A 24,726-nucleotide genomic window follows, 5' to 3' on the forward strand; every position below is an offset into this window, starting at 1 on the left:
TAGATAGAATAACAGATCAATATTTTCCTAAAATTTAATTTAGCTCCATATTAACAGCAGGATGTAATCAATCAGAATCCACCCTTCTACCTACCATGGTAATTCGGCAGCTGTAGTCACAGGCCTGACAGCTGAATTCTTGTAATAAGATAAGAAAGCCTGAAAGGACCTCTGGGATTTTCAAACCATTTAAAAGTTGAAGTCAGGGCCTTTAATCATTCAACAGGTGGTGCTCTCCATTCTCACCATGGGCTACGTGCAGGACACAGTGCACTCAGAGGTCACTCGCTCTCATAAGCTATAAGGGTGCCCTTACCCTAAATCCGTTATGGCCTTCGGTCTGGCACACCCTTGCAGCCAGCTCTGATCATCTGTTTCAAAACAGTTAACTAAGTACTAAATTAAAATCTGCTTCTGAGCACATCATGCACCAGATTTATAGACATGACAAATATTGCTGTCCTCTAAGAGGATGGACCCGGGGCCCAAAAAGTGCCAGAGTGAAGATCCTTGGGGACCAGTTTGACTTCAGTCTAGATAATCAGAGTGGATGGCCTTCAAGTAGACTGTGGTCCCAGTTCCATCCATGGAGATCTTGGAACCGAAATTCTGCATTCACATTTTCTAGAGACTATAAAATGTTCCCAAGTGTCCTTCTCATCCCCCATTTTTTTCTCTGCCTTCTTTACTTTTCTTTCTCATATCCCTTTCCTTTCTTTTCACTCAGAATGGTAAAATTGCATGTGTAAGGAGAAGTTTCCAAAGGCAGCTTGAATTTTCATTCTAGGCACAATTTTCACAGAATCGTGGAGGGCTCTGGAAATTCATCAGCCCAACATCTCAAGATGTAAGCAAAGGCTTGGTCAAGGGCGAGAAGACCTAACCTGTCCTTAGTGACAGAAGCAGAACTTGAGTCAAAGTCTCCTGACTGTGAGTCAAATTCTTGTTTCACCCCACCGGGCTGCCCCTTCAGCCTCTGTGGGCCATCTTTGCAAGCAGTAGCCCACCAGATGCTGGAGTCTCGTGATCCTCTTTCACCTTTCAATTCTGTGTGGAAAGCAGTAAGGTAATTCCCTTCCTGAGGTGTTCCCTGAGCTTACTATATTGTTTTACTACAGACTGTTATGAATGGATTCATGCAGATTACTTTCTACTATATACATTTTTTCCACACAGCTGGTTAATTCTTAAATTATTATTAACTTATTTAAAAAAGAAGTTAGTCCTTTACTAATGACATCTCTAAGTGTATAAGTTCTGGTAAATTCAGATATAAAGCTCTAGTAGGGGAATTTTTTAGCTTTCTAGTCCTTCCCAGTCAACTTCAAAGAATTTTCTTGCCTTTTTTTAAAACTTTTCTTAGTCGTTTGCCAAAAATATTCCACAGTTGGAGACTGATCCATTTCCTGACAAGTTATATTTAGGCTGCCCTGAAACTCTCATCATATGCTCAGTGAAGAAATGGAGCTTGGAGAGGTCAAGTGTCTAGGGTTATCTAGAGAAACACAACCCTCCTAGGAATCGGATCCACATCTACTTTTATTCTAGTTCCATGTTTTACACACAGTTATACCAGGTTCTCAAGTTTGCAGACATCTATTTTGAAAAATGTCATTTATTTATAAAACATTGAAACTTGCATAGAAGCTACCCCCACCCTCAAAAAATAAACCAGAATAAACCAAATGCAATTATAACTGAGAAGAAATGATTATGTTCATACCCAATAAAGCAGTGATGTGCCAATAAACTGGATTATGGCATACATGGTCAAGTATTTAAATACTCCAAAGGATGAAACGAGAGCAGCCCGGCCTTCTCTGTTTAAAAAAAAAAAAAAAAAAAAAGCTAGTTATGTATGAGTTACATCTTCCAGTTTCTTTTATATTTCAAAAAGAGTTCTATTTTTAATAGCCTATGGATCTTTATTCCTTAAATCATTGATTCATCCTCTCATTTATTTAACCATTAATTATTCCTTCAACCATTCCCTCACTCACTGATTCATTCATTCTTTTTTTAGGGGGAGAGGGATGCATGGTCCGGGAATCGAACCTGGGTCTCCCACATGAAAGGCGAGCATTCTACCACTGAACCACCCATGCACCCCATTCATTCATTTTTATTTAGGATGTATGAAGTACTGTCTGCAAATAATTCATGGAGGATATAAAATGAATCAGGCACAGCCTTACTTTCAACAAGCTTTCAGTGAAGTAAGAAGATTACATGTGTACGTTATACGGAACATTATGATAAGAAGCAAAATATTAAGAATTGGCTTCATTGTAACTCATTACATCCTAACAGCACATCCTTCCTGAGAACTGTACTGTGGGGTGTTTTAGAGGCTCTTGGAGACAAAAATCTTAAGACTGATTTAGGAAGTGCAGATATAACTCTGATATTAGAGATGAAATGGGTTTTGAAGGTTTCAGTACTCCAGAAAGAACCCAGGGTCATAAGCTCAGTTGAAATGGACACCAAAAGAAATAAAAACTACAGTTAAAACTGCAGTTTTAAAAGCAGAAATTTCTCCACTAAAAAATATTATATTTGTGCTTTTTTCTTTTAGTTGAGGCAATGGGGAATGGGGAACTCGTAAACACCCCCCCCCCACACACACACACACACACACAGTCTTCTCTGGTCAAGGCAGAAGCTGAAGAGGTCCTCATCCTTTTCCTTTCCAGACTCCAGGGACATTGACACCTGCTATGCTCATAGACCTTGTAGGCAAGACATGGAAATGAAAGAGAAAACCTAAAAAGCTAAACTAATAACATCTTTGCTTCAGGCAAGCTGAGAATGGGAGAGCGAGTGATGGGCCAGGATGCTTTGGGCAGATGGTTTTTCCACCTGGCTGTGAGGTACTGCCATTTGTTTCAATACAGAGGATGAAGCAGAAGACATGCTGGGGAAGAGACACGCATATTAAGTCTGGACAGTTTTCCTGAGTCTGACATAACCTTTGTAATTTCTTTTTTTTTTCCCTGCAGTTGTGTACATGTCCAAAGAATTAAGACACCTCAATTCAAATAAAAGCACAAAAAACCATTCTAAGCAAAGTGTAAAGGATGTTTGCATGGGCCTCTAAAATTACCTGGATTCCTACTGATTTTGAATTTTATGTACCTCACTCATTATTTATGCATTACACAAACTTTCATCCAATGCTGTGATGTATCCTGCTTAGTGCTAGGCACAGTGCCAATGCAGCTATGAATAAGATGCATTCTTCCCCTAAAGTACTTGAACTACAACAAGAAGTAAATAATTTTTCAAAGGATAAAATTAAATCTGTGGATCTGGACCCATGTATGAAAGCTATCCCTCATTGTGCTTCTTTCTGGAGGACGTTTCTCAGAATGAGGATACCTCAAGGATAGCAAAAGCAAAATGAGCCCAACAGAACTGACCTACATCTAATTTTTATGAATTGATGAAATATAAGAGCAAAGAGTTTCTTCCCTGAAGTCTTACTAAACCATCTGCCACTAGAAAAATTTTACATCTTGACTTGTGTTTTAAAATGGTACATAGCACTCATAAACATACATTGGGCCATGCACATGCAGGAGAAGCATCTACAATTCAAATGTCACCGCCTTTTGGATGGATGAAGTAAGCATTTGGTACTGAGACCCAGGATGAAGTAAGCGTCTAGCTGCCATGCAAGGCCTTCTCAACCTGGCTTTCTAGTCGTATCTCCCTGACATCACCCTGAGAAGGCTTCGAGTCCCACTGGACTAACTCACCCCATGCACAACTATAACCTCATTTCTACAGGTGGCTCTCTTATTTTCTGCCTGGAATTCCCTTTCAGCTCCTTTCTGTTTTTATCAGTTCTATCTTTCCAGTTGGAACACCCCTGCTTAAACCTTCCCTCCCGGCTTGAGTTCATACATTGAACCACTGGAACATTTATTGTATTGTTTGGTTACTCATTTAGTTAAAATAAATTTATTGAGTTAACTTTCATGTGTCTGGCATAAGATTCTCTGTATTGTGATAGGTGATAAATAGATAGCTAGCTAGATAGATAGATATAGAGAGATAGATAGATAGATACAGAGAGATAGAGAGATTCCCTTACTGGCATATGTGTCCTCCAGGGCAGAGCCTCATCTCATTCTTTATCACACATTTCCAAGAACAAAATGAAAAAGAGTTCAGGGCATTGTGTTGATGATGGAGAGCATGAAATAGGACCAGGGCCCCAAGCACTTTCATTTTCTAATCTCCATGATACGCACCAACCAGGTTAAGGCAGTAGAGATAGTAAGGAAAGGGATTAGAGAGATTCTGCAAAGGACAAATCAGTAAAACATAATGTCTGATGGGCTATGAGTGAAGAAAAAGAAAGAGTTAAAAGCACTGTGAGGTTCTGAGCTTTGATGACTGACTGCCAGGGCCAAATCCTTCTTAGAGGCAGGGAATATGGGAGTTGGGAAGAGGAGGTGCTTTAGAGGTAGGGAAGGTGATGATGTCTGAGCGTGGAAGGCCACACAGGTTCAGACACCCGTGAAGAAATATGTGAGTGTCAGGCTGCCTGCAGAAATGTAGCTAGACAGGGACATGGAATTTCAGGCCTGGCACCTTTAGGCCAGACCTAACGTGATTCCTGCCAGTAATCTGCCTTTTCAGTAGCATCGAGGGCCATGCTGCAGAACTCAGAACTCATGGGTGTACTTCTTAACATCCTTAAATTTTAATGATGTCTCCCAACCATTTCCTTTGGAACCATTTAGTTTTGTATGAGAACATGAAGATGGCCAGAAGATACCCTAAAGAGTTATGGGAAACAACAAGAGTATAAAATGTATTTATGACTAAATTATGATAATGTATGCAATCTAATGTTTTATTCATAAAGATATGTAATATATAAATAATGACAAGATCAGAAATGAGAGTGGAGTGGAGGTCTGAGAAAATATTCTTTCCTTCGCCTACCCTAAACACTGCCAAACAACTGTAGAAGTCTTTTACACAAACATTTTGGATATTCATTATTTGGCATTTTGGCGACATATACCATGTGGGGGAACTATCTAATAAAACTTTTTCTTTCTGCTTCCTCACCCATCCCCAACTCTCAGGAGAAAGTTACCAGGAAACAAGGAAACATCTGACATACAAAATAAAGAAGTAAGAAATACAGTTTTTAAATATCTAGTCAAGATTTCAACTGCCATATGACACACTCACATATCCTTTAAGCAAAAGTCACCTTTTTGTGGCTTTTACCAACACTAAAGCAGCACTAATAGCCCCCTTACTTGGTGCTCCAGTAGCACTTTACCTATACCTCTGCTTATGCATTTCTCACTTTATTGGTTTCTATCTAGCCCTAGAGTCTGACAGCAAGCAAGTTGCTCATGGGGTGGAGGAGAAGAGGTGGCTTACCTGATGAGATGAGGCACACACTTGATGTTGGCTGTTTTTGAGGTGAAGGGGGATGCCACAGATGCCTCCTGCTCTGACAGCGAGATGCCTGCATGAGCCATTTTCAATGCCTGGAATGAGAAATTCATTTTACACCTATGACTTCTCAAGTTGGCTCTAACTTCAAACACCAGATTTTTTTTTTATTGTAGATGATAACACTGCATCCTTTCACCCCTGAGTCTCTGTCTTTGCTGTCTCCTCACCCAGAATACCCCACCTTCCCTAAACCACAAAGTCACCAACTAAAGAAGCACCAAATAAACAGAGATCCAGAGGTGGAACAGTGGTGTGTGTGTGTGTGTGTGTGTGTGTGTGTGTGTGTGTGTGTATTGATGGTTGCGGTAGGGGTGTGACAAGAAAGTAGAGCATTCATTCAGGAGGTGTAGAAGTTAGATTCTTGGCCAGATGACGGTGACCAGTTGTTCTATTGTTTTGGACTTAAATCAGCATGCGAATTTTATCTATGGCTGATTACATCTGCAGTCAGCTAAGGAGAGTGCCTTCCAGAATGAGTGATGTTCAATTTAGTTAGCTGGAGGCTTAAAAGGAGAAGTCAGAAGAGAGAGAAGTAACTCAGCACAGCTCAGTGCTCAGAGCCAATACAGACCCAGATGTTTGGAGATGCAGAGAGGAAACATCCCAGGGAAAGCTGTTTAAACCTAGAAGCTGGGAGAGAGGGCCAGCAGACGTCACCGTGTGCCTTCCCATGTGACAGAGAAACCCTGATGAAAGCTATCTGCCTTTACTCTGAGGAATTGTAAATTTGTTATTAAATAAATCCATTTCATAAAAGTTGGACCATCTCTTATACGTTGCATTCCAGAAGATTTAGCCAACTAAAATAAACAGTCTCAAAAAAATGACAGAATTTGGATGGATACTGGTGGGGCCTTCACCATCACAATTCTTACACTTAGCAAGCCATCCTTATGAACAATGAGGAAAGATATCGAATCCCCATCCTTCCTTGGACAGCCTGATCCAGCCAGCTAACCTAATTGCTGGGACTATACCCAGCATTGTGTCCACTGGAGTTTGGGAAATCCAGCATCTTCATCAGAGACAGAAACAAGGTTACACCCATTACAGAGTCATCCCAGGATATGTGTTGCTTATTGAAATAAGGGCTAATTTGTTTCTCATGAAGACTGAAAACTGTCCAGCGGGTACACATAGCCAACAGTAGCTTGTTAGGAAGGCCAGCATGTCCCTAATCCTACAAGAACTGACTGGGAAAGACAGACAACCCAATTATAAAATGGACAAAAGACTTGAACAGACACTTCTCAGAAGAAGAAATACAAATGGCCAAAAGGCGCATGAAAAGATGCTCAACTTCCCTGGCTATTAGGGAAATGCAAATCAAAACCACAATGAGATATCATCTCACACCCACCAGAATGGCATTATCAATAAAACAGAAAATGACAAGTGCTGTAGAGGATGTGGAGAAAGAGGCACACTTATCCACTGCTGGTGGGAATGTCAAATGGTACAACCACTGTGGAAGGCAGTTTGGCAATTCCTCAGGAAGCTAAGTATAGAATTGCCATATGATCCGGCAATACCATTGCTAGGTATCAACTCAAAGGACATGAGGGCAAGGACACAAATGGACGTTTGCACACCAATGTTTATAGCAGCATTATTTAAAATTGTCAAGAGATAGAAACAGCCTAAATGTCCATCAACAGATGAGTGGCTAAACAAGTTGTGGTATATACATACGATGGAATATTATGCAGCTGTAAGACAGAATAAAGTTATGAAGTATGTTACAATATGGATGGACCTTAAGCACATTATGCTGTGTGAGATTAGCCAGAAACAAAAGGACAAACACTGTATGGTCTCACTGATATGAACTGACATTAGTGAACAAACTTCAGTTGGTAACAGAGACCATCAGGAGACAGAAATAGGGTAGATATTGGGTAATTGGAGCTGAAGGGACACAGATTATGCAACAGGATTGATTGTAAAAATTCAGAAATGGATAGCACAACACTACTTAACTGTAATACAATAATGTTAGAACACTGAATGAAGTTGAATGTGAGAATGATAGAGGGAGGAGGACTGGGGACACAAAGGAAATCAGAAGGAAAGATAGAAATTGAAGACTGAGATGGTATAATCTAGGAATGCCTAGAGTGTATAATGATAGTGACTAAATGTACACATTTTAAAATGTTTTTGCATGAGGAAGAACAAAGGAATGCCAGTACTTCAGAGTGTTGAAAATAGATGGTAATTAATATTTAAAAACTTTAACTTATGTGTGAGACTAAAGCAAAAGATGTTTATTTGGTATAAGATTTGTATTTTGACTAGTGCATTTCCTAATATAACTTATGTGGACAGCTTAATTGAACACCATATCACATGGAACCTTGAATAGAGCATGAGATTTTGTAGGTTTGTCTAGAGTGATGCCCCAATAAATCTCAGAATGCTTTGAACAGTGAATAAAAAAGTATTTGCAAAATCCCCTTGGGGGAATGGTAAGAAAGGGGGAAAATTCAACTTCCCCAAGTGGAGAATTCTTGATAATCTTGCAAGAAATGGGGACAACCAAAGCAATAAGCTGAGCCCCCAATCTTGGGGTTTGTTCACATGAAACTTAACCCCACAAAGGATAGACTAAGCCTACTTAAAATTAAGTCTAAGAATCACCCCCAAGAGAACCTCTTTTGTTGCTCAGATGTGGCCTCTCTGTCTTTCAGCCAACATGACAAGCAAACTCACTTCCCTTCCCCCTCTATGTGGGACATGATTTCCAGGGTGTGGACCTTCCTGGCAACATGGGACAGAAATCCTAGAATGGCCTGGGACTCAGCATCAAAGGACTGAGAAAACCTTCTCAACCAAAAGGGGGAAGAGCAAAATGAGATAAGATCAAGTGTCAATGGCTGAGAGAGTCCAAACAGAGTCAAGAGGTTATCCTGGAGGTTATTCTTACACATAATATAGATATCACCTTTTTAGTTAAGGTGTAATGGAGAAGCTGGAGGGAACTGCCTGAAAATGTAGAGCTGTGTTCCAGCAGCCATGTTTCTTGAAGATGATTGTATAATGATGTAGCTTTCACAGTGTGACTGTGTGATTGTGAAAACCTTGTGTCTGATGCTCCTTTTACCTTGTCAACAGACAAGTAAATCATATGGATTAAAAATAAATAATTGAGGAAAAAAATGTTAAAATAAATTTAGTAGCTTGAAATGTTAGTGATCAATGACAGGGAGGGGTAAGGGGTATGGTATGTAAGAATTTTTTTCAGTTTTCTTTTTATTTCTTTTTCTGAATTAATGCAAATGTTCAAATAATGGTCATGGTGATGAATATACAACTATGTGATGATATTGTGAGTTACTGATTATATATGAAGAATGGAATGATCATATGGTAAGAATGTTTGTGCTTGTATATTGGTATGCTTATAAATAAAATAAAATAAAAAGAGAGAATGAAATGCAGACAGAGAAAGAGAAAGCCAAAGAAGCAAGAAACCTGGAAGAGAAGGGAGAAACCAGCAGATTCAGCCATGTACCTATCCATATGGCAGAGGAGTCAAGTGTTGCCAGCAGATGGTCTACAGGAAGAAAGCATGACTTTGATGATGTTTTGGTTTGGAGATTTTCCCAGCCTCAAAACCATGAGTAAATAAATTTCCATTGTTTAGCCCCCAAAAAACCAAAAAACAAAAAATACATAGAGGGCAAGCCACAGTGGCTCAGCAGGCAGTGTTCTCGCCTGCCATGCTGGAGACTCGGGTTCGATTCCTGGTGCCTGCCCATGTGAAAAAAGGAAAAAAAGTTAAATGTTGAGTTCCTGTATGACCCAACAATTCTACTTCAAGGGAAATGAAAAAATATGCCCACACAAAAACTTGAATGTTACTTACAATTGCCAAAAGGTGGAAAGATTACCCAAGGGTCTATCAAGTGATGAATGGATAATCAAAAACATGTTCTAAAAGGGTAAAATAAATTGGGTAGATGGAAATACTAGAGGTCAATGAGAGGGTAGGGTAGGAGGTATGGTATGTAAGAATTTTTTCTTTCTATTTTTTTTCTGGAATGATACAAATGTCCTAAAACTTGATCATGGTGATGAATACACAGCTATGTGATGATATTGTGAGCCACTGATTGTACACCATGGATGGAATGTATGTGTGTAAAGATTTCTCAGTAAAAATATTTTAAAAAAAGAACTGACTGGATATAAAATAAGAGTCAGTATTTCTGTAGTTATGTAGTATCCAGTATTGTGACATACTAGATCCATGCCCAATAAATATTAGATTATTTCCTTTTTCCTCTTTTTTTCCCTTTTTATTATATGTCAATGATATAATCTAGGATCATCTACTTTATGTTAGATTTAGTTTTATGCATGGTTCTTTCCCCACCAGACAATACCTGTTGGAGGCAGAGACATGATCCTTTTCAGTATCTGATTTCTTTTTGTTCTAAACTCCATGTAATTAATGGAGATAGGTGTACTTCTTCAGTATTTTAAAGACCAGACTAACAACTGGTTTCTTCTCATGAAGCATGATGCAGAAAATTGTACAACAAAGCTATAAGCATGAATATAGTTCTTCAAAAACTTTGAAGAAAATATTTTAAAGGAAAGTAAAACAAATAACCAGTACTCAGATATCTAACAGACTTTGGAAATACATATTATTCTTCTTTGCTTCTTGTCCTAATTTAGCTACTGTAACACTCTTGTACATAATTTTTAAAATCAACTACTGATTCATCCATATATTCAAAACTCATATTATAAAACATGTACTGGCTTCTATTATATATAAGAAGCAATCTATTGGGAATCACTTAATTTTAAAGGTACTTATATCTGCTTGGACAATAGGTATGCAGTTTGAAAGGATTATGCACCCTAGAAAAGCCATGTTTTAATCCTAATCCATCTTGCGGAGGCAGCCATTTTTTGTGATCCTTATTCAGTACTGTAGATTGGAAACATGGTTGGATTATCTCCAGGGAGACATGATTCACCCAATTGTGGGTATTGACATTTGACTGGAAGGAGAATGTGACTCTGCACATTCCAGGTGGGTCTTGATTAGTTTACTGGAATCCTTTAAAAGAGGAAACATTTTGAAGAGAGTCTGTGAGCCATGAGAACCGTGACAGCCAATGCAGCCAGAGACCTTTGGAGATAAAGAAGGAAAACATCCCCGGTTGAGCTTCATGAAACAAGAAGCTGGGAGAGAAGAAAGCTAGCAGATATCACCGTGTTCGCCATGTGCCTTTCCAGAGAGAAACCTTGAACTCCATTGGCCTTTCTTGAGTAAAGGTAACCTCTTGTTGGTGCCTTAATTTGGATATTTTATAGACTTGCTTTAATTTGGACATTTTCATGGCCTTAGAACTGTAAACTAGCAATTTATTAAATTCTCCTTTTTAAAAGCCATGCCATTTCTGGTATATTGCATTCCAGCAGCTAGCAAAGTAGGACAATAGGTCTAGCTATCATATATAACAATCAAATACTTTGGTGTATGATTTCACTGAGTGTAACAGTTTCTTTGGGGTAAAACCAACTTTAAAAATTAATCCTGGAGTGGAGATTTGGTAAGAATAGATACAAATTTATAATAATCTAAAAGCTTTAATCAGATCAAACTTTTCCTTCACTGAGATTTTACCAGCTGTATGACCTTGGCAAAAAAAAAAAAAAATTCCTCTCTAGACTTCATTTCCTTATTGATAACATAAGAGATTTACACCAGCAGGTCTTGTACAAATCCCTTCTGCCTTTGAAATGTAAGCATCTACACAGACCTCCACTTTTATTATTTCAAGATATTCCAGAAAACAGCCAAAGTGACTTACCTCACTTTACTCCTCTCCACTTCCAACCCACACTCAGGTAGAGGAGGCTACAGACAGCAAACTGACCATGTGATTGTAGATGGAAGGGCAGAGAGGCAGACCCAGGGGGAATGTGGGATCCCCGGGTGGGATATTAGAGAGCTGCTCGCATTAGTAGGAGTCATTTCTACTCACCCCACAGTCATTAGCTCCATCTCCACACATGCCCACATAATAACTAGAAGGAAAAGGAGGAGAAAAATGAATACCTTCCCACCTCCCTTGAATTATTTCTATCATCACCAACTCACATGTGGTATGTTTGTGTGTATGTGTGTACTGACCACAGGTGAAGTCAGGCTGAAGGGAAATGATCAGGGGAGAAATTGCCCCAGAGGAAGAAGGTCGTCACATTATTTATATTGTCTCGGTCAGTCACACAGATGGTGATGCCATCAAGGGTGTCACAAAGAGGGTGACTGCACACCTCTCAGTAGGTCCTGTCTACTCAATTTCGGTCCCCACATAGCTGAATCCTGAGGTCCTAACCTGACCCAGCTGTGCTTTGGTTGCTGACTGAGTTCAGACGCTAGAGCAAGAGGCTCTTGGGAAATAGTTTAACAGATACAATCAGAGTCATAGACACATATTCTTAAGCATCTATGAGTGAAACTGAGAAAATATGCTCCCCTTTAATACCAGTTTTATGTGCAAATAAGATGATAATAGAAGAGTAAAAATTAAACCTCTTGGCAAAGAAAGGGGAACTCTGATGCAAGACAAATTCTGGATATTCTGCCTTCTGTGAGACATAAACAATGCATATAGGTGTTGGTTAATGGCTAAGTTTTTAAAGGCTCAGCCACAATTTTCCAAAAACACATAAAACGACAAAATCGATAAGGAGGTAAGGGTAAAATTCTCAAAGAATTTCCTTAATATTAGCTGACATATAAAACTGGCCATTTTTATAGGTCTTTTAAGAATGGTCAACTGCAGACAAATTCATATGGTTCTACCTACTATTGGGAAACTATAGATGAAAAACACAGTCATAAACATTTCATGACTGAGCGTATATGTCATGTCTTTCCTCTTCAAGTTTGAAACACACATCTGTCTCTACATCACATGGGGAATCTCACATCTCCTAACATTCCCTGAGTTCACAAAGGGAATTCAGACAACCTTATGCACAGGCAATGATAAAGACATGAAGAGGAAGAGGATTAAGTTGTTGGTGAGGACAGCTCCTTCTGAGACAGTATGTGTCTTCCTAAACTGATTTCTTTCTTTGGAGAATATGGCTTTGTGAAATTAAGCATTTAACTTGGTAAAATTGCTCAGGCATTTGAGAAGGGCAAAATTACTTTCTTTAGCCAATATCATACAATGACCATATGAGTGACACCGTCATATTAGCGCTGACTACTAACTCAACCTCAACGTATTTTAGGGACTTAATGGGCACTTTTTGAGACTTTCCTAAGAAATGCTTGGGTGCCAAAAAATAGTATGAGACAGATCTCCTGATTTCACGTACTACTTATCGGTTATTATCTAAAGTTTCACCACTCTGTTCCTTTTAACTTCCCAGAAACCTGCAGCTCCAAATCACAACATTCCTAGCAACCAACAAGTAGGTCTGGTCTCAAGAAAAAACATTTTCCTCTGATGCTACTTCATCATCTGTAATTGTGAAGGAGATAAGAAAGGGCTCTTCTTTGACTTTGGTCTCTATATCCAGTCTCTTCCAGGGCCAGATACAGTGATACATACTATTCCATTTCTTTCCAAGAGGACCTGAAATTATTCAGATACCCAGTAAGAGACCAACATCAAATAATTCCTGCTGATAACACACACTTTCCCACCTTCCCAATTTTCCAGTTGTGAACTGCACAGACCACCCACCAATGATTTGCTCTACATTTAAGCAAGGAATCTTCCTCTAAGATATGTTTTAAGGGCCACAGAACAAAAGCTCTCTCTGATAGGCAGCTTCTAAAATGGTTCCCAATGATCTCTGCCTCCTAGTATTATATATTGTGTAATTCACCTTCCCTGAGGGTGACTAGACCTGGTGACTTCAATATAGCAAAAGTGATGGGGTATCATATCTAAGATTATGATATGAACAGTGGTGATAGCCACCTTTGCTCCTTCTCTCTCTCTCTCTCTTTCTCTCTCTCTGGCTGTTCTTATTTCTTCACTGTTATGGAAGCCAAAAACCATGTTGTGAGCTTCCTTATTAAATGGTCTTATGTGACAAGGAACTGCAGGTGGCCTCCGTCCATCAGCCAATGAAAAACAGGCCCTTAATCCAACAGTCCTCAAGGAACTGAATCCTGCCAACAACCATGTATGTTGAGGTTGGGAGCAGATTCTTCCCCAGTCAAGTACTGAGATGGCAGCAGTGCTGGTTGTTAGCTCTATTGCCGCTTGGTGAGAAACTCTGAGCCAGAGGACTCAGCCAAGCCACACCCAATTCCTGGCCCATAAAACTTGTTAAATAATACATGTTGTCCTTATAAGCCACTCAATTTTGGGGTAATTTGTTATGCAGCAGTAGATAATGACTACACTCTCCTTTCACTCAATGAAACCTACTTTAATTTTTGAAATTCTTCAACAAGACTTGATTTCTGCCCAGGAGACATTCTTGCAAAAATAGTCCCATTCACCAGAATCTAGAAAGAAAAACGGCAGTACAATAAGATTAGGAAGAAAAACACTTTTAAAATAAAAGAACAGCCCTGAAAAATCACCCCGGCCACCACTTTCATCTAGCATCAGGTTATGTGTCACTAGATCAAATGTCAGGAGAGGTAATAAGAGGCTCTAACACTTTAACTTTCACTTTAAATCCTCCATTACACTTCTATTAGGCCTTTCCAGAGCACTTTTCCAAGATGGTGTAACCTCTAATTAATAATAATGGTTTAAAAGCAGCAGAACATAGGGAATAAAAGTACTCAGGAAATGCAATTTTTTTTTTTTTTTTTTTTTTTTGCTAACTACTACCTCCATCTTTGCAGAAGAGGCAGAGGGAAGAGCAACAGACTGGGAGTTGAGAAACAAGGTTCTGTGTTCCCAGCTCTGTCCCAACTAACTGTGCAAATCTTAGCCAAGTCACTTAACCTCTCTGAGTCTCAGTTTTCCCATCTCTAACATGAGGAACTGGTCTAGGAGCTTTCTAGGAAGTCTTTAAAGTCTAGATTCTATGGTCTTTGACAGAATGTTCAAAACAATGCTAACAGATGGATGCTTCACTCGACCTGTGCTCCACTTATCTCCTCCATACTGACAGCAAAACCCTGCATACCACTATTTTAAAATAGGACACACAGAGGAGAGGATAACAAATGAGTCTGAAAATAAACTGTGGTGCTTTTGTTTCCTTCTCCTGTGATTTAAGAATTCAGACAGGAAGGGGAATAGAGCCCAGCCTGATGTGATTTTGGTGACTTTCAGAGGGAAGATGATTCACAAAATAGGCAGCATGTTTGGAATTATCTGGAGCTCTCTTTAGTGGGGGAGGGAGTGAAGGGACTGTGGGATCGGACTGGCCACAGAGAGCTAAAGATATGCCAGAACTCAAGCTCTGAAGGGTAATCCGCTCTGCATGTGTGGGACCAGGTAAGCATGGGCAGGGCCCAGGAACATCTGAAGGAGCAGTGCCCCTTGGGAGGTATTTATTCTCTAACTTGGAGACAACCTCACCCATCACTTTCACCTCTATCCTTTTCTTCTTTGCCTTATTAATTTGAGGAGCAAAACAAACACCTTTGTCCTACAGTACTTACTTTTGGAAGTAAGCTGTTGAAATGCTGAAATATCACTTGGTATGATTTCCCAGTCATTGCAAAATGGTAACAGCTCCCTTCCTCCCCAGCAGTAATGGAATTGCTTCCAATATTAATGTGGGTTTCCTAAAATCAAAAGGGCATCATTTCTACATAGGCTTTTGAAGAATGTGTCTATTTTCCTGTGTATTGTGGAAGGAAGGATATTTGTGCTACTTAATAGTGTAAGGGCTAGAAATGCACAATGTGAAATTTGCTCATGGGCCTTTGACCATAAACAGAAGGTACTCAAAAATAACCTTCCCAAATTATACAAACATCTGATACTTTTGACCACACCGTGTTCTGGCCTTGACCTGGGAGATAATTTATGTGATGCAAGTTTACTGTGAAAATCATTCCAAGATACCAATTAGTGAAGGAAAGGAAACATTCTCTCCTTTTTCTTTTTTAACTCACACAACCTTACATTTCCTAAGATCTTTATCATTCATTCAGACATTATGCAACATCCCTTCATTGTAAGAAGGCAGACTCTTCGGATCTAACTCTCTTTTTAGCACCTCCACACCCCCTTACCTCGTCAGGTTTCCCATTCTCTCATGGTGCCAGAAACTTCTTCTACATCCTATGTTCCATTGCACTAGCACAACTCCTTTCCTGGAAACTTTTCCTCCTTTCTTTCACCAGCTAATGTGCCCATAGAGCTGTGCTCTAGCTCTACCTGGCTCCCAGCTAGAGGAAAAATCACCTGATGAATCCATACATGCAAACATGTCAATGGCCAATAAGGATTTTCCATGCAACATTTCTCAGAGACCTTCCATTTGTGTCAGACTCATAATTAAATTAGTATAGAAGATGAGACTATTTTTTTCATTGGAGAAATTTCTTTTAGGGAAAACATTATATTTGGAAGAAAATATTTGGATATGCTGAACTGGGAGACAAGGTGAGACAGCCCTTTCTGCCCACCTCTCACCCAACCACAGAACAATGAACAAAAGACGTTCCCTAAAGCATGCTTCAGGAGACAAAGACAGGAATTATTTTCACTTGTATCAAGAAGGAAGCAAGAGGAGTGTGGAAAGTGGGAACCAGAAAGGAGAGAGAAGGCCAGAGATAGAGATATAACTTCTCCAGGTAATCATCAAAACTTCAGTAAAAAATATTAAACTCATGAATGGAGAGTGTGAGTTGATATTGTGTTAAAATTAGTGAAGGACCTGAGTTTTGTCACGCAATGAAATTGAGACAATGTGTGTTGATACAGAAGCAAGTAGGGTTGTAAAGCAAGTAAGGTTGTAAAGAAATCTGCTGAAAGCATAGAGAAAGCTATCATCTTTCCCAGCCCATGCAGTTGGGGTTTAAGCAAAGTTAATCCACCTATTCACAAGTCAGGGACAGGGCCACTCTATACAGTTGTGCAGTTTGTGTACTGCATTGAGGCACCTGACTGCTTACAGTTCCACTCTACACTTAATCTGAAGGGCTGGTCACCCCGAAAGAAGGTATGCATGTTTGCAATTCATCCTCCTGAAGGACCAACTCTTTGAATTCATACAAACCCCTCTAAGTGCTAGCTGTAGTGGTGGAGTATCAGAATACAGCCCATTTTCATCATATGCAAAAGCAGTCTGGTGACAAGCGCACATGGAATTTGTTATCTAGAGAAGCCCAAGGCTTGTTAAATTCATGTCAGAGATACAGTGTGAACTAAATGCCTTTGGATTTGGATGGAATCAAACAGATCTGAGCTTAATTTCCTGCTCTGCCACTTGCTGGTTGTATGTCTTGGGCAATCTTAACCTCTCTGAGCCTCAGTTTTAAAATGTGGTTTGCCCAAATGCATAAGGCCACTGCGAGGCTCCTAAGAGAAAGACGGTTACAAATCAGCAGTTCTCAACCGTAACTGCACATTGAAATCACCAGAAGTGACAGTACCAGGTTCCATCTCAGAGATTCTGACTAAATTGGTGAAGCCTGGACTTTCAAAGTCTTACACGTTCCCCCAGGTGACTTTCATGAGTAGCCAGGGCAGAGAAATGCTGGTGGAAACGTTTTGCAAACTGTGAACTCTGCACTGATATGAGGGATTCTTACTGTGGTGACTTCTAAATCCAAGAAAAGGCTACTCAGTATCAACAGGGTTGCATTCCCCCAGCCTAGAGCCATGGAGGGGCTTCTCTAACATTGTCTCACATTCTTCTCAGGTCTGTTCTCTTGGCCCTCTGTCAGCTTCCAGGTCACAGAGGCAGGAACAAATTCTTCTGGCTCATTGGCTTCGACAAGGATCACTTGGCTCCCTGGAGGAATCATTTCAGAATTCTTTGCGACAGTAATGGCCGTTTGAAGGTTGTCACCTAGATGACAAAGAAAGCCGACTTTCTTTATGTATAAACACCCACTTGGAGACTCTAATTAGACTCTCCTTCCCCTAAGTGTGCATAGCACTTTGCCCAGTTCTCTTTGGAGGCATTTATCACTTTCTGCCTTATTTTAAAACCACACATCTTCCTCTCTGCCCAGGACTGTCTGACTCTAGTGGGCCCACATTATGTCTGCAGCTCCTTCCCTCAGTATTTAGCATCCTATTCTGCCCGTTGCTTATTTGCAAAACATGCATGAATGAATAAATAAATGCATGTTCAAGCACTTTCTGACTAATCCTCAGGAGACAGACAATTATATGCTGCAAATACAAGTCTGATAAGCATAAAAGTATCATCAGGATCTGGATCTTAGTTAAGCAGAGAAAAGAACACTTGGGGCCAGATCAGGCTTGGGTTTGGTGATCATACGCCACTCTTGGCCTCAAGTGCCCTTTACATGGAGGTCTCACTGGAATGCTTGAAGAGAACTCATCCATTCTCATGCTTCATCATACACTCCTTAAACATTTACTGTGGGATCCTGTGGGGATCCTGTACACAGCACTGTAAATACTAGACAAAGAGAATGAGATATGATTTCTGCCTCTGAAGACCCCAGTCCCATAGAGAAACCATACCTGCTCCCAGATCATTGGACCCCAGGGTAAGAAACTCTATTGCAGACTGTTTTCATTCTTCTTCATTCTATGGACTCACTCACTTACCACTCCACAGTCTTATTCCTATCACTGGGGAATATTCAACTAATCAGGCCTCCAGAAACAGATACCTGTAATCATCACCGTCCTGATGCAGGCCTCGCTCAATTCTTTCAAGACTGTTTTGGTTTCCTTTTTTAAGCGATTCTCCATTATGAGAAGTCCGAGAAATGTTAATTCTGACTCCACTTCATCCCTTTGGATTCAGGAGAGAAATCCATGTTAAAGTATATCTCTCTGATGTCAACAGTTGGATTTGTTTCTTCTTTTTAAAACTTCTTTCTAATTTTTATCAATGCCATATGTACATGTCTTAAAAAGCAAAAAGGACCAAAAAATGTGTAATGAAAACTAATAGTCCTTTCTAAACATCACCGCACCTCTCTTCTCCTTCCCAGAGGCAACCACTTTTAAATCTTTTAGCGGCTCCTTGTTTCCAACACCATTTTAAAACAATATACACATATTCCAACTCTGCGGTTAATTTTAAAATTGTTAATTATATTTATATACATGCAATATTCCAAGAGCTGCTTCTTGATCTTTCATTGTTCCTTTTGCTGTGCAGAGGCTGGGATGGGTTTGTAGGGAGAGGAAAGGGGAGGAGAAGGAGACCCAGGAATCCAATGTGTCTGTATTCATTCAGTTAATTCCCCCATGTTCAACCTGGGTCTCACCTTCACCTCCCATAGTACCTAACACAGCTGAGTCCTGGCCTCCCATTGTTTTTCAAGGAAAAGAGCTGTCCTCCTGCCATCTCTCTCTCTGCCTATGATATAGGTAGGCTGTAGTGTCTTCTAGCCTACTGATTCAGCTACCGCTCTCCTACTTTGCATTTTCTAGAAATGCATTGAAATTTCTAATCTGTACTTGTCCCTTCTCTAGCTTTCTTTGATACCATTTCTTATCTATCATGTAAGTAGGACTTGGGAGGTGATGGAATACGTGGCCAGTAAGCCTTCTTTAAGAGAAAGGTCAGAGTTGAATTTCTTAATAAGAGATATAATTCCAATTTGGGTGGAAATACAGTGCAGAATTCTTTCTAGAGTGGAGTACAAGCTGCTACACCATTCATTCAAAAGTCCATTTACTAAGTAACTAGTTTCTTTTAGATCTTCTATCAGGCATTTTGGTGAATACTCAGACTCAGATGTGAATTCTGCCTTTAGGAATTTCAGAGAATAGCAAAAAAAAAAAAAAAACTACTTTATATAGAGTTTTGCTAAAGATTCTCTCCACCACTTAACTTCATTATTTTAAAACTGTAACTTAGATTAAAATTTTCTCATTACCTAGTAGTAAAAGGAAAATTTTAAAATCTTCTCATTCATTTATTCTGTTTTTGGTTGGGGCTATACCCACTCTATTTTAGGACTTTTTCCCCTCATTCAGTGCTTCAGGCATGCTGGCTTCTTTGATACCCTACAACATTCCTAGCACAATCCTGTTGGAATTTTGCACTTATCCTGCCTATTGCCTGCAATGCTTTTCCTCTGGCCATCTGCGCGCTTTGCCCCCTCCCCCCCCCCCACCTTTTTCAGATCTCTGTTCAAATGTCACCTCCTAGAAGGACTTCTCTGATCACCCCATATAAAATAGTGCCCTCTGTCTTTATTTTATCCTCTTACCTTGCATTATTTTTTCTTCAGGGCATCCGTCACTACTTGGCAATGTTTTATAGATGTATTTTATTAGTTATTTCCCCCAATTAGGACATAAGCTATATGAGGTTAAGGACTTGATTCACTGCTGAATCCTCAGTACCTTGAAGAACATACTAAAACTCAATAGATGTTTCCTAAATCAACTAAGGGGTGAATCTTGATGAAGAATCTTCTCTGTTTTCTAATTTGGGGGTTGTTTGAAGTCACCTGAAAAAAATTCTATTTCCCTTTTATGACTCTGTTTTTTTTAGAAGTTTTTGAGCTTCCCAATTGGAAAACTCTTTTAAATATAATTTGATTCTAAGAAAAATCAAAACCCTATTCCTTTACCCTGTTTGAAAATAATAACTAAATACCAAGAAGCATAATGGGCTCCTGGTCGTCTCAGCAAAAGCCTGAGATGGTTGGGAGATGGTTGGAAATCGAGCACATCTTATCACTGTTTTCTTATGTTTATAATGATGTCTACCTCGCCAGTAGCTCTTAAACAAGAACAACGCAGCTGCATTTGTATCTGGCGTAGATGGCTCTACTCCATCCCTAGCTATGTAATCTTTTCTTCATAAATAACCTTAATATTCACTATTCAAATTTGTATCTTGAGATACTGTAAATTCCCATCTAATATGAACCTTTATGTTTGGTCACAAGCATAAATTTAACATTGCTTGTTAAATCTGAGAAAGCCATGCATATATTTCAAAACTAATTTTGTGATCCTATGGAGATTCAAAACTTATGTCTGAAAGGCACTTTTGAGACCACCCAATCCTATATTTTATAGCTGGGGAAACAGGCACACAGTAAGGAAGCCACAATGATTACTGATTATTTTAGTGTAGATGAAGTTAGGTTGCAAATAGTAATGCTGAAAAAAGAATATCAGCCCCTTAAACAGAGGGGCTAACAAATGAGGAGCTCTCCAAATAATGCATAAATTATTTGTCATTTAATTTTCCACAACATTTTTCCACAAAGGAATAATTCATTACAATCTTTAAAAAAACTAAGGATGTTGAAAGGGGGGAAATCTATAGATTATTTCATGTGGACAATTTATTCCCCAATGTAATTAAGAGTACTGATTTTTTTTCATATAAGGAACTCAATTTGTATTCATTATTTCCTCAGGTCTGAGGGAGACTAGTATTGAGTCCTAAAGAAGCCAAGTCCACAGGGTTTTAGATGTATTTTAAAGTGACAACTCTCTCCTTCCCTCAAGCCCCTTTTAAGTGAGACATTCAATAAATCACATAATGTCCTGAGGTTGAAGGAGGTTGGTTGGTTTGGTGGAATGAAAGCTGAGACTGAGGTAGGCATGGGAGAGCAGAGGGGAAGATAGCTCACTGGCATCTGGGAGGCAGGCGAGCTCAGCTGCCATCCAGTCTGGCTTATCACTGCCCATCTCAGAATCAGGTGACCCAATGGGATTGATTCTGAATGTCCGAGAGCCTTCCTGGTGATCTGTGCCCATCCATCTCAAACGTTCATTCAATGTATGAATACAGATCCTGCCCCCAAGCCAATATCTAAATTCCTTACCTTGCTATTCTTTCCACTTCTGAAATCTTCCCCAACGTCAAGGCCCTATGGGCAAGGGCAATAACACGGAAGCCTTGTATTGTGTAATTCCTTAGCTCCTGTGAGAAATTTGAGGGCACTGTTGGGAAAAAGGGAAGGGTTAAATGTAAGGTCCTATTGAAGGCCATCAAGCTCCTAAGCAAGATTTTGGGATGCAGTCACTCTGTTCTGTTTTAACTTTCATGCCATAAAAGTGCTTAAATGGAAAAATGACAGTTTCCAGCGAAAGTCCACAAACAATTTTATCATTATATTCCTACTACTGCAATGGAAATGAATGCTAGAGATGTGCAGTCATCAACTGGATGTCAAATACACAGACTGGGACTGAGGAAAGACCTCAGGACCATGTCTCCCTGGCATTTGTGTACTTTGATGAAATGAGAGAAATGGCCAATCCTCTAGGTCAGGGGTCAGTAAACTATAACACACGGGCCAAATTCGGCCCACCACCTATTTTTGTAAGTAAAATTTTATTAGGACACAGCCCCCATGGTCATTTATTTGCATTGTGTCTACAGCTGCCTTTGCACTACAATGGATGTAGTACAAATATATGTAGTTGAGACACACTAGGGGTTCTGCAAAGTCACTACCTGACTCTTTAAAGAAAAAGTATGCCAACCCCAGCTTAGGAGATAGATGGCACATTTGGGTATCTTGGTATGGTAATGTTAACTCATATTCATCTACTTGTAAAATATTTCTGGCTTATAATGTACCTGTATGGGTATTCAGAGAAATCAGGTTTAATGGGAGCTACACTGGCTTAGGTGCCAAAACACCTGAGTTCTAGTCTCCACTCCACTACCTACTAGCTCTCTGACCTTGGGGGTGTTAAACTTAAGGAAGTTCCATGCCTCCATTCACCTCAGACTTCCTATAATTCTAAAGTAATCCTGACTATGGGGTTGTGATTTAGGAAACTTTCCAGGTCTCTATTTCTTAATTACAGAAGAAAAAAAAATCGCTGAAGATTGCTCTCAATGTGGGTCAAGGATCAGAGGTTAGGACAGTAGGAAGAATTGGGAGGGCTACCAGAAGAATCAGAAGGAAGGAAAGAAAAAGGCCCACATCCTTACTGATATAGCAACAGATAATCAGTTAAAATTTCAAGATGCTATTCACGTCTGTGACCTCCCAACCCCCCCCCTTCCCCCCGCTAAAAAAGTATCTTCTGTTGATCTGGGGAGGATAGGGTTAATAGGGGCTTTAAGGAAAACTGAAGTCAGAAAAAAGGGGTATGGCTAAGGTAAAAAAACAAAACGACTCCAAATAGAAAAATTAAAGCAATCGTTTGACAAAAAATTCTGTGCACGAGTTGATGGCTATCAGCAATCATAAGGAGAATATAGACAAAAATCAGGAGAAATAAGAACAATTTTACCCAAATGAACTCATTTGAAGGCAGCATTATTCTGATAAATCTAGGCTGCTGCTTAGAGAGTGCATATGGTGGTAAGACTAAGAAACAATACAAATCAGCGCAAAATCTGGCCCAGAAAGATGAAATTGCTGTGAAAATGATCATTTATAGGCTCTAATACCATCCAATTTACTTTAATCACATTTTTTCCTAAAAGATTCATCTTTTCAATATTTTCCTTTCATAGATCTGTCTGAACACCCTTAAGTGGTCTAGTCCCCTGGAGGTGTGGGAAACCATTGTCCACAGCATTAGTTTAGTGCCCAGACCTCTTCCTTTGGTTCCCTCTGAATACCCCTTATCCTCATTCTCAACCTCTGACCCCCTGGGCAGTTCCCTATCTGGCTTCTGATTCTTGCTTCTTTTCCTGGTGTCTCACTTCATTTATGCTTTTCTGGCTAGACCACAGCCTGATATTGACTCGCTGCCTTGAAATTGTCACCCCTGCCATATAGAACCACCTGAGTCCACTTCCCACCCATCCAGAAAATGACCCATCTCCATCATCGTTGATTTAGGTTTGTTTGCTTTATGTACTCAGGCTTTTCAAATGAAAGAGAAAATTGCCAGTTAGTACCTGTTTTGGATCTGCAGAACTTGGCCACCATCTCTGGCGCACCCTTCATGTAGACATGAAAGTGGTCCTCCCCAGCCAACTGAGCAACCACAGACATCCTCTGCAGACTTGAAGAAAATGGAAACTGGCGCAAGATGGTGATGGCTTCCACAGGACTCTGCGAGTGCACCCAACAAAGGGGGAGTTTTAAGAAGCTTTAAAGTGCAGTGTGATGTGATCCCCAGGTGCCCAGAACATCAGTACATTTGCCACAACATTGGTATTTTGGGGACTGGATCTAATGTGACTCTTTCACCATATTGTCTGCCAGGAGAAATCTTAATCATTTTCCAAGCCAGGCTCACCGGTAACTTCTCTGGGGTGTTTCTTTTTCCCAGAAACAGTATTTATTCCCTCCTCTGGACTCCAGAAGCTCTTTCTTCCAGCTTTACAATGGAATTTAACACATTGTACTGCACTTACTTGTACATGTCTTCATTTTTTTCTACCAGACTATGCTATCCTATAGTACAAAGTCTAGCACACCTGATTTTTAAATCTCTTTACCCACTCACACCCAGCAAGTGCTCTAGCATACAAAATAATTCATATTTGTGGAACAAATTAATATATTCATTCAGGAGTGAAGGAATGACTAAATCAACTATGGAAACTGTTAGGATAAGGAAAAAAATAGGAATATAAAAATTTTGTGATTGTCACGAAAGTTTAACCAGCATTAAGGGAAAAGAGCTAAAGATTTAAAGAAGCAAGTCATACCTGACTGGCTTTTGGTCCTGGTTTTATTATTATGCTTGAATCTGACATCCCGAATTTACAGTAGTCTACATTGTATTCTTCCATTTTCTGTTTTAAAATGAAAGCATTCATAAGAGTCCTTGGAGAAAAATAATAAAAAAGAAATATCTTATTTGTGTAGCACTCTAATCTTTTCAAAGCCCTTTTCACATATTTTCTCTTCGAGTCCAATTATCTTAATACCTTCATTGTCAAATTCCTGTTGATTTATATTAAGAACCTTATTGTAGAACGTCAAAAAGCCAGAGATATTGTGAATTCATTTAAGTAGTAATTGATAGAAGAAGTGCTATCTATAAGTTGACGGCACTTCTTAAATGGTTATGTCTAGTAATTGGAAGTGGGTTTAAAAGGAGATCTACTCTCCAATATAGCTGAGCATATTAGTTCTCATGTGAGTCAGTACTGAGTCCTGAGATAAACATAGGAGTACTTCTTATGCCATATCTATGTCACTAGCTTAATTTGTCACCTAGATATAGC

At 39.6% G+C, this 24,726-nt stretch overlaps 1 protein-coding gene across 2 annotated transcripts in view; it reads right to left on the bottom strand.

Moving 5' to 3' along the window:
- Window positions 1-24,726, bottom strand: part of ATP13A5 (ATPase 13A5) — a 132,730-nt gene that overhangs the window by 22,288 nt on the left and 85,716 nt on the right. For both annotated transcript variants that reach the window (XM_077117893.1, XM_077117892.1), the window contains 10 exons: window positions 24,205-24,291; window positions 23,446-23,602; window positions 21,404-21,521; window positions 18,269-18,393; window positions 17,309-17,469; window positions 15,107-15,232; window positions 13,911-13,990; window positions 11,496-11,538; window positions 5,410-5,519; window positions 1,724-1,820 (listed from right to left, as the gene is read on the bottom strand). In XM_077117893.1, coding sequence (XP_076974008.1) covers window positions 1,724-1,820; window positions 5,410-5,519; window positions 11,496-11,538; window positions 13,911-13,990; window positions 15,107-15,232; window positions 17,309-17,469; window positions 18,269-18,393; window positions 21,404-21,521; window positions 23,446-23,602; window positions 24,205-24,291 — 1,104 coding nt within the window. The remainder of the gene's footprint in view (window positions 1-1,723; window positions 1,821-5,409; window positions 5,520-11,495; window positions 11,539-13,910; window positions 13,991-15,106; window positions 15,233-17,308; window positions 17,470-18,268; window positions 18,394-21,403; window positions 21,522-23,445; window positions 23,603-24,204; window positions 24,292-24,726) is intronic.

This window comes from Tamandua tetradactyla, chromosome 10 (assembly GCF_023851605.1).
Source record: "Tamandua tetradactyla isolate mTamTet1 chromosome 10, mTamTet1.pri, whole genome shotgun sequence".
In the NCBI taxonomy this organism is placed as follows: Eukaryota; Metazoa; Chordata; class Mammalia; order Pilosa; family Myrmecophagidae; genus Tamandua; species Tamandua tetradactyla.